General features: G+C 45.0%; 1 protein-coding gene across 1 annotated transcript in view; it reads left to right on the forward strand.

Moving 5' to 3' along the window:
* Window positions 1–11,119, forward strand: part of mepceb (methylphosphate capping enzyme b) — a 20,417-nt gene extending 9,298 nt beyond the window's left edge. The window contains exon 7 of the mRNA XM_041779091.1: window positions 10,955–11,119. Coding sequence (XP_041635025.1) covers window positions 10,955–11,119 — 165 coding nt within the window. The remainder of the gene's footprint in view (window positions 1–10,954) is intronic.
* Window positions 11,120–11,502: the final 383 nt, after the last annotated feature.

The following is an 11,502-nucleotide window of genomic DNA, read 5'->3' on the forward strand; positions in this document are numbered from 1 at the left end:
ACCTGGCCTGGCACAACCTGGCCTAACCTGGCCTGGCCTGGCCCCTAACTGCCTAACCTGGCCTAACCTAACACCTAACTTCTTCCTAACCTAACCTAACTTCCTAACCTAACCTAACACAACCTAACCTAACCTAGCCTAACCTAACTCTTCTTCTTTCTAACCTAACTAACCTAACCTAACTTCTTTCTTAACCTAACCTAACCTAACCTAACCTAACCTAACCTAACCTAACCTAACCTAACTCCTTTCTTCCTAGCACTAACCTAGCCTAACCTAACCTTCTTAACCTAACCCCTAACTTCTTCCTAACCTAACCTAACCTAGCACAACCTAACCTACCTAACCCCTAACTAACCTAACCTAACCTAACCTAACCTTCTTTCTAACCTACTTCTTCCTACAACCTAGCACAGCACAACCTAACCTAACCTAACCTAACCTAACCTAACCTAACCTAACCTAACCTAACCCCTAACCTAACCTAACCTACAACACCTTTAACCTAACTAACTTCTAACCTAACTCCTAACCCCTAACCTTTTAACCTAACCTAGCCTAACCTAACCTAACTTCTTCTTCTTCTTAACCTAACCTAACCTAACTAACCCTAGCACAACCTAACCTAACCTAACCTAGCACAACCCTTCTTCTTTAACCTAACCTAACCTAACCTAACCACAACCTAACCTAACACAACCTAACTAACCTGGCTAATTCTTAACTACCTAACCTAACCTCCTGGCTCCTCCCAGCCTCCTCTTCTTCTTAACCTAGCCCCTAACTGTCTAACCTCTAACCTAGCACAACTTCTTTAACCTAACCTAACCTAACCTAACCCTAACCTAACCTAACTTCTTCTTCCCTAACCCCTAACTTCTTCCTAACCTAACCTAACCTCAACCTAACCTAATCTAACCCTAACCTAACTAACCTAACTACCTAACTCTAGCACAACCTAACACACCTGGCCTACTTCTTCAACCTAACCTAACTTCTGCCTAACCTAACCTCTGGCTAACAACCTAGCCTAACCCAACTACCTAACCTAACTCACAACCTGGCCTAACAACCTAACCTAACCACAACTTAACTAGCTGCCTGCCTAACCTAACTCTTCTTTCTTCTTCTTCTTCTTCTTCTTCTAACCCTAACCTAACCTAACCTTCTTCTTTCTAACTAACTACACACCTCTTAACCTAACCTACACCACACCTAACCTACCTAACCCCTCACCCACCTCCTCTACTCACAACCTACCTCTTCCCTAACCACCTAACCTAACCTAACCTAACCTAACCTAACCTCTAACCTAACCTGCTAACCTAACCTTCCTCCTAACCTAACACCACCTAACCTTTCCTAACCTAACCTACTTCTTTTCTCCTAACCCCCTAGCTACACTACTTCTTCTTCTTCTTTTCTACCTTTCCTAACCTCTTAACCTTCTTCTTCTCACCCTAACCTACACTAACCCCTTCTTCTCTCCTACCTTCTTCTCTTAACACCACTGCTCCTAACTCTTCTTCTTTCCCCTACTAACCTAACCCCTACTAAACTTCCTCTAACCCCCCACCTAACCTAACCCCCTCCACTCTAACCTAACCTAACCTAACCTAACCCCCCCAACCTAACCCCCACCTACAACCTAACCTACACAACTGCCCTAACCCCTAACCTAACCTACAACCTAACCTGCTTAACCTCTCCTGGCCTCACACCTCCTCAACCTAACTCCTAACCTCTCCACCTAACTCTTCTTTAACCCCCACAACCTAACAGACCTAACCTACACCTCACCACCTAACCTAACCTCCCTAACCTAACACTTTTCTACTCCTTTAACCTCCTAACCTGCTAACCTAACCTAACCCACTAACCTAACCAGCCTAACCTAACAACCTTCTTAACCTAACTGCCTAGCCTAACCTAACCTACCTAACTCTTCACTAACTCTTCTTTAACCTAACCTCCTAACCTCTACACACTCCTAACCTAAGCCACCTGGCCTAACCTAACCTCCTCCTAACCTAACAACCTAACCTAACTAACCTAACCCCACTTCTTTCTTCTAACCTAACCCTAACCTAACCTAACCTTCCTAACCTAACCCACAACCTAACCTAACTAACCTAACCTAACCCTAACCTACTAACCTAAACCTTTCTTAACCCTAACTAACCTAACCTAACTTCTAACCTAACCTTCTAACCTAACCTAACCCTAACCTCTTTAACCTAACCTAACCTAGCCAACCTAACCTAACCTAACCTTTCTAACTTACAACTTCTTCTTAACCTAAACGGTGGTTTCATCCTGTATCCTAACCTAACCTAACCTAACCTAACCTAACCTAACCTAACTTCTTCTTCTTAACCTAACCTAACCTAACCCCTAACCTAACCTAACTTCTTCTTTAACCTAACCTAATCTTAATGGCTGGCTAATTAGCCTAATTAGCTGGCTAATTAGCTTAATTAACTGGCTAATTAAAACACATGGAATCTGTCTCTCACTTGCTTGTTGTTAATTAGCTGGCTAATTAAAACACTTGGGCATTGTTCCGCTTGCTTTTTCTTAATTAGCCAGCTAATTAAAACACTTAGGAAAATTTCAACAAGTCCGATCCCCTAACAAAACTTTTCAAAAAACTTACTTCAAAGTAGGGTCCAATCCACTCCAAATGCTCTGAAACGTGCTCCTAAACATCTTCTGCAGGTACCTTTTTGCCTCAAACACTTTGGCATTTTTTTCACAATCCCACACATTCGGTCCTAATGGGACGCCTCTTTAGGCCCGGAACTCTGCTTCCCTGTGTCCTACCGTCACAATACGCAAATCTACGAGCTCGCAGCCTGCTCCATTCGGGGCAAAAACCCCCAAGTCGCTGGGACCTGTCGTTGCAGAGATAAAGACTTTGCAACATGCTAATAACGCTTACCTTTCCACCTCTACTAGTCTGGCTCTCATTGGACTTTTCGCACCATCCTTGACTACGATGCGTCTTGGAGGCTCCTCTATGTCAATCCCTTGGTCCCGTCTCAATACGCCCTTCCGATGTCTAAGTAGCTTTCCACAGGGTCTACAGATACCAGACTTTACACACATCGTCTCCACCCAAAAGTCTACAGAAATGGCAACTTTCCACTCATTTGCTCTAGATTTGGACAAACTGCAGCCAAATCAAAATTCGGAAAAGCCCTTTTTAAAGGCCCGCCCCTCGGAGACTACTGGTCCCATCCGTACCGGACTGATGCCTATCTGCTCGTCTCCTGCTCCCCTACCGCATATCCCGAGCTCACGTTCCTAGCTCTTGTACAAACAGTTTTGCTCCGCACCCACCAGCCAAAACAAATCCTCTTAGCTTCTATGACCCTACCCCCATTTGTCAGCTGCATTTTGGATAAACCTAACTTTGCTTCTAAAAGAGATAGACACTTACTTTTTCACATCCTTCATCAGAGGCCCCAGGCCATCTACTGTCTGAATTCTGGGGCCTCTACACTCAAAGGGGCCAAATGGGGACAAAAAGACACTTTCGCTTTCAAACTCCATCCCTTTTTGGGAATCATTTCAAAGTGCTTGGGCCTACAGTGCTCAAATTCCGATATGTTCGTCCTGGAATCATGTACAATCGTGCTACAGTTTTTCACCTCCTACCACCTTGCTAACTCCAAAAGGTCACGCAGAAGACGCCTAAAATGCATGCCTAAATGCACAACTTTTCATAGGAAGGTCCCACAAACTCAATCTTGGTACCATTGGAAATCTCCTGGCCACAAATGGGGGGGTAGACACCAATGCCCTCTTCATGCCCCGCTCCCATCCAAAGTTAGCCCAATTTCAACTCCCCATTCATTTCAGATGGGGAATTTAAAAAGTCCACAACTTTTCACAGGAACATCCTACAGACTCAATCTTGGTACCATTGGAAAGCCAGTGCCCATATTTGGGGGGGTAGACACCAATGCCCTCTTCATGCCCCGCTCCTATCAAAAGTTACGGCCAATTTCAATTCCCCATTCATTTCAGATGGGGAATTTAAAAAGTCCATAACTTTTCATAGGAACGCTTTACAGACTTGAGCTTGGTACCATTGGAAAGCCAGTGCCCATATTTGGGGGGGTAGACACCAATGCCCTCTTCATGCCCCGCCCCTATCAAAAGTTAGGACCAATTTCAAGTCCCCATTTTTTTCAGATGGGGAATTTAAAAAGTCCATAACTTTTCATAGGAACGCTTTACAGACTTGAGCTTGGTACCAGTGGAAAGCCAGTGCCCATATTTGGGGGGGTAGACACCAATGCCCTCTTGATGCCCCGCTCCTATCAAAAGTTATTCAACAAAAACTTTGGCAGAAATTCTCTTTCCAGCACTTCCGGAGGTCACAGGTCAACAAGAGTGCTACTGTTGGAAAGGCCGTACCCCTTAATGTGTGGGTAGAGCCTAATGCCCTCTTGATGCCCCGCTCTGTTGGAGGTTACGGCCCAAAATAAACTTGCCCGAAGTGGTTTTCATCCTGTATCCTAACCCTAACCCTAACCTAACCTAACCTAACCTAACCCCTAACCCTAACCTAACCTAACCTAACCCCTAACTAACCTAACCTAACCTAACCCTACCCCTAACCCTAACCCTAACCCTAACCCCTTACCCTAACCCTAACCCTAATTAGCTTAATTAGCTGGCTAATTAGCCTAATTAGCTGGCTAATTAGCCTAATTAGCTGGCTAATTAAAACACATGGAATCTGTCTCTCACTTGCTTGTTGTTAATTAGCTGGCTAATTAAAACACTTGGGCATTGTTCCGCTTGCTTTTTCTTAATTAGCCAGCTAATTAAAACACTTAGGAAAATTTCAACAAGTCCGATCCCCTAACAAAACTTTTCAAAAAACTTACTTCAAAGTAGGGTCCAATCCACTCCAAATGCTCTGAAACGTGCTCCTAAACATCTTCTGCAGGTACCTTTTTGCCTCAAACACTTTGGCATTTTTTTCACAATCCCACACATTCGGTCCTAATGGGACGCCTCTTTAGGCCCGGAACTCTGCTTCCCTGTGTCCTACCGTCACAATACGCATATCTACGGAAAGCTCGCAGCCTGCTCCATTCGGGGCAAAAACCCCCAAGTCGCTGGGACCTGTCGTTGCAGAGATAAAGACTTTGCAACATGCTAATAACGCTTACCTTTCCACCTCTACTAGTCTGGCTCTCATTGGACTTTTCGCACCATCCTTGACTACGATGCGTCTTGGAGGCTCCTCTATGTCAATCCCTTGGTCCCGTCTCAATACGCCCTTCCGATGTCTAAGTAGCTTTCCACAGGGTCTACAGATACCAGACTTTACACACATCGTCTCCACCCAAAAGTCTACAGAAATGGCAACTTTCCACTCATTTGCTCTAGATTTGGACAAACTGCAGCCAAATCAAAATTCGGAAAAGCCCTTTTTAAAGGCCCGCCCCTCGGAGACTACTGGTCCCATCCGTACCGGACTGATGCCTATCTGCTCGTCTCCTGCTCCCCTACCGCATATCCCGAGCTCACGTTCCTAGCTCTTGTACAAACAGTTTTGCTCCGCACCCACCAGCCAAAACAAATCCTCTTAGCTTCTATGACCCTACCCCCATTTGTCAGCTGCATTTTGGATAAACCTAACTTTGCTTCTAAAAGAGATAGACACTTACTTTTTTCACATCCTTCATCAGAGGCCCCAGGCCATCTACTGTCTGAATTCTGGGGCCTCTACACTCAAAGGGGGCCAAATGGGGACAAAAAAGACACTCGCTTTCAAACTCCATCCCTTTTTTGGGAATCATTTCAAAGTGCTTGGGCCTACAGTGCTCAAATTCCGATATGTTCGTCCTGGAATCATGTACAATCGTGCTACAGTTTTTCACACTCCTACCACCTTGCTAACTCCAAAAGGTCACGCAGAAGACGCCTAAAATGCATGCCTAAATGCACAACTTTTCATAGGAAGGTCCCACAAACTCAATCTTGGTACCATTGGAAATCTCCTGGCCACAAATGGGGGGGTAGACACCAATGCCCTCTTCATGCCCCGCTCCCATCCAAAGTTAGCCCAATTTCAACTCCCCATTCATTTCAGATGGGGAATTTAAAAAGTCCACAACTTTTCACAGGAACATCCTACAGACTCAATCTTGGTACCATTGGAAAGCCAGTGCCCATATTTGGGGGGGTAGACACCAATGCCCTCTTCATGCCCCGCTCCTATCAAAAGTTACGGCCAATTTCAATTCCCCATTCATTTCAGATGGGGAATTTAAAAAGTCCATAACTTTTCATAGGAACGCTTTACAGACTTGAGCTTGGTACCATTGGAAAGCCAGTGCCCATATTTGGGGGGGTAGACACCAATGCCCTCTTGATGCCCCGCCCCTATCAAAAGTTAGGACCAATTTCAAGTCCCCATTTTTTTCAGATGGGGAATTTAAAAAGTCCATAACTTTTCATAGGAACGCTTTACAGACTTGAGCTTGGTACCAGTGGAAAGCCAGTGCCCATATTTGGGGGGGTAGACACCAATGCCCTCTTGATGCCCCGCTCCTATCAAAAGTTATTCAACAAAAACTTTGGCAGAAATTCTCTTTCCAGCACTTCCGGAGGTCACAGGTCAACAAGAGTGCTACTGTTGGAAAGGCCGTACCCCTTAATGTGTGGGTAGAGCCTAATGCCCTCTTGATGCCCCGCTCTGTTGGAGGGTTACGGCCCAAAATAAACTTGCCCCAGGTGGTTTTCATCCTGTATCCTAACCCTAACCCTAACCCTAACCCTAACCCTAACCCTAACCCTAACCCTAACCCTAACCCTAACCCTAACCCTAACCCTAACCCTAACCCTAACCCTAACCCTAACCCTAATTAGCTTAATTAGCTGGCTAATTAGCCTAATTAGCTGGCTAATTAGCTTAATTAGCTGGCTAATTAAAACACATGGAATCTGTCTCTCACTTGCTTGTTGTTAATTAGCTGGCTAATTAAAACACTTGGGCATTGTTCCGCTTGCTTTTTCTTAATTAGCCAGCTAATTAAAACACTTAGGAAAATTTCAACAAGTCCGATCCCCTAACAAAACTTTTCAAAAAACTTACTTCAAAGTAGGGTCCAATCCACTCCAAATGCTCTGAAACGTGCTCCTAAACATCTTCTGCAGGTACCTTTTTGCCTCAAACACTTTGGCATTTTTTTCACAATCCCACACATTCGGTCCTAATGGGACGCCTCTTTAGGCCCGGAACTCTGCTTCCCTGTGTCCTACCGTCACAATACGCATATCTACGGAAAGCTCGCAGCCTGCTCCATTCGGGGCAAAAACCCCCAAGTCGCTGGGACCTGTCGTTGCAGAGATAAAGACTTTGCAACATGCTAATAACGCTTACCTTTCCACCTCTACTAGTCTGGCTCTCATTGGACTTTTCGCACCATCCTCGACTACGATGCGTCTTGGAGGCTCCTCTATGTCAATCCCTTGGTCCCGTCTCAATACGCCCTTCCGATGTCTAAGTAGCTTTCCACAGGGTCTACAGATACCAGACTTTACACACATCGTCTCCACCCAAAAGTCTACAGAAATGGCAACTTTCCACTCATTTGCTCTAGATTTGGACAAACTGCAGCCAAATCAAAATTCGGAAAAGCCCTTTTTAAAGGCCCGCCCCTCGGAGACTACTGGTCCCATCCGTACCGGACTGGTGCCTATCTGCTCGTCTCGTGCTCCCCTACCGCATATCCCGAGCTCATGTTCCTAGCACTAGTAGAAACAGTTTTGCTCCGCACCCACCAGCCAAAACAAATCCTCTTAGCTTCTATGACCCTACCCCCATTTGTCAGCTGCATTTTGGATAAACCTAACTTTGCTTCTAAAAGAGATAGACACTTACTTTTTTCACATCCTTCATCAGAGGCCCCAGGCCATCTACTGTCTGAATTCTGGGGCCTCTACACTCAAAGGGGGACAAATGGGGACAAAAAAGACACTCGCTTTCAAACTCCATCCCTTTTTTTGGAATCATTTCAAAGTGCTTGGGCCTACAGTGCTCAAATTCCGATATGTTCGTCCTGGAATCATGTACAATCGTGCTACAGTTTTTCACACTCCTACCGCCTTGCTAACTCCAAAAGGTCACGCAGAAGACGCCTAAAATGCATGCCTAAATGCACAACTTTTCATAGGAAGGTCCCACAAACTCAATCTTGGTACCATTGGAAATCTCCTGGCCACAAATGGGGGGGTAGACACCAATGCCCTCTTCATGCCCCGCTCCCATCCAAAGTTAGCCCAATTTCAACTCCCCATTCATTTCAGATGGGGAATTTAAAAAGTCCATAACTTTTCATAGGAACGCTTTACAGACTTGAGCTTGGTACCATTGGAAAGCCAGTGCCCATATTTGGGGGGGTAGACACCAATGCCCTCTTGATGCCCCGCTCCTATCAAAAGTTAGGACCAATTTCAGGTCCCCATTCATTTCAGATGGGGAATTTAAAAAGTCCATAACTTTTCATAGGAACGCTTTACAGACTTGAGCTTGGTACCAGTGGAAAGCCAGTGCCCATATTTGGGGGGGTAGACACCAATGCCCTCTTGATGCCCCGCTCCTATCAAAAGTTATTCAACAAAAACTTTGGCAGAAATTCTCTTTCCAGCACTTCCGGAGGTCACAGGTCAACAAGAGTGCTACTGTTGGAAAGGCCGTACCCCTTAATGTGTGGGTAGAGCCTAATGCCCTCTTGATGCCCCGCTCTGTTGGAGGGTTACGGCCCAAAATAAACTTGCCCCAGGTGGTTTTCATTAACCCTAACCCTAACCCTAACCCTAACCCCTAACCCTAACCCCTAACCCTAACCCTAACCCTAACCCTAACCCTAACCCCTAACCCTAACCCTAACCCTAACCCTAACCCTAACCCTAACCCTAACCCTAACCCTAACCCTAACCCTAACCCTAATTAGCTTAATTAGCTGGCTAATTAGCCTAATTAGCTGGCTAATTAGCGTAATTAGCTGGCTAATTAAAACACATGGGAGCTGTCTCTCACTTGCTTGTTGTTAATTAGCTGGCTAATTAGCTTAATTAGCTGGCTAATTAAAACACTTGGGGATATCTCCGCCTGCTTTTTCTTAATTAGCTGGCTAATTAAAACACTTGGGCATTGTTCCGCTTGCTTTTTCTTAATTAGCCAGCTAATTAAAACACTTAGGAAAATTTCAACAAGTCCAATCCCCTAACAAAACTTTTCAAAAAACTTACTTCAAAGTAGGGTCCAATCCACTCCAAATGCTCTGAAACGTGCTCCTAAACATCTTCTGCAGGTACCTTTTTGCCTCAAACACTTTGGCATTTTTTTCACAATCCCACACATTCGGTCCTAATGGGACGCCTCTTTAGGCCCGGAACTCTGCTTCCCTGTGTCCTACCGTCACAATACGCATATCTACGGAAAGCTCGCAGCCTGCTCCATTCGGGGCAAAAACCCCCAAGTCGCTGGGACCTGTCGTTGCAGAGATAAAGACTTTGCAACATGCTAATAACGCTTACCTTTCCACCTCTACTAGTCTGGCTCTCATTGGACTTTTCGCACCATCCTTGACTACGATGCGTCTTGGAGGCTCCTCTATGTCAATCCCTTGGTCCCGTCTCAATACGCCCTTCCGATGTCTAAGTAGCTTTCCACAGGGTCTACAGATACCAGACTTTACACACATCGTCTCCACCCAAAAGTCTACAGAAATGGCAACTTTCCACTCATTTGCTCTAGATTTGGACAAACTGCAGCCAAATCAAAATTCGGAAAAGCCCTTTTTAAAGGCCCGCCCCTCGGAGACTACTGGTCCCATCCGTACCGGACTGATGCCTATCTGCTCGTCTCCTGCTCCCCTACCGCATATCCCGAGCTCACGTTCCTAGCTCTTGTACAAACAGTTTTGCTCCGCACCCACCAGCCAAAACAAATCCTCTTAGCTTCTATGACCCTACCCCCATTTGTCAGCTGCATTTTGGATAAACCTAACTTTGCTTCTAAAAGAGATAGACACTTACTTTTTTCACATCCTTCATCAGAGGCCCCAGGCCATCTACTGTCTGAATTCTGGGGCCTCTACACTCAAAGGGGGACAAATGGGGACAAAAAAGACACTCGCTTTCAAACTCCATCCCTTTTTTTGGAATCATTTCAAAGTGCTTGGGCCTACAGTGCTCAAATTCCGATATGTTCGTCCTGGAATCATGTACAATCGTGCTACAGTTTTTCACACTCCTACCACCTTGCTAACTCCAAAAGGTCACGCAGAAGACGCCTAAAATGCATGCCTAAATGCACAACTTTTCATAGGAAGGTCCCACAAACTCAATCTTGGTACCATTGGAAATCTCCTGGCCACAAATGGGGGGGTAGACACCAATGCCCTCTTCATGCCCCGCTCCCATCCAAAGTTAGCCCAATTTCAAGTCCCCATTCATTTCAGATGGGGAATTTAAAAAGTCCACAACTTTTCACAGGAACATCCTACAGACTCAATCTTGGTACCATTGGAAAGCCAGTGCCCATATTTGGGGGGGTAGACACCAATGCCCTCTTCATGCCCCGCTCCTATCAAAAGTTACGGCCAATTTCAATTCCCCATTCATTTCAGATGGGGAATTTAAAAAGTCCATAACTTTTCATAGGAACGCTTTACAGACTTGAGCTTGGTACCATTGGAAAGCCAGTGCCCATATTTGGGGGGGTAGACACCAATGCCCTCTTCAAGTCCCCATTTTTTCAGATGGGGAATTTAAAAGTCCATAACTTTTCATAGGAACGCTTTACAGACTTGAGCTTGGTACCAGTGGAAAGCCAGTGCCCATATTTGGTCAATGCCCTCTTGATGCCCCGCTCCTATCAAAAGTTATTCAACAAAAACTTTGGCACAAATTCTCTTTCCAGCACTTCCGGAGGTCACAGGTCAACAAGAGTGCTACTGTTGGAAAGGCCGTACCCCTTAATGTGTGGGTAGAGCCTAATGCCCTCTTGATGCCCCGCTCTGTTGGAGGGTTACGGCCCAAAATAAACTTGCCCCAGGTGGTTTTCATCCTGTATCCTAACCCCTAACCCTAACCCTAACCCTAACCCTAACCCTAACCCTAACCCCTAACCCCTAACCCTAACCCTAACCCTAACCCTAACCCTAACCCTAACCCTAACCCTAACCCCTAACCCTAACCCTAACCCTAACCCTAACCCTAACCCCCTAACCCTAACCCTAACCCTAACGTATAAATTCTAATCCTATTCTTATATTCTAATCCTAACCTTAATCTTAAACCCAAATGGGATCTGGATTAATTAAATTTATATACTTAATTATTTTAGCTTTGATAATATTTAATTATTTTTTTAAAAAATTATGGATAGGTTATAATTTATTAGAAAGGAAAGGGTTAAAAACAAACAATTGAAAAAAATAACAGGATAAAGCAAAAACAATTTGGAAC

The sequence above is a fragment of the Cheilinus undulatus genome, linkage group 22 (genome assembly GCF_018320785.1).
Source record: "Cheilinus undulatus linkage group 22, ASM1832078v1, whole genome shotgun sequence".
Taxonomy (NCBI): Eukaryota; Metazoa; Chordata; class Actinopteri; order Labriformes; family Labridae; genus Cheilinus; species Cheilinus undulatus.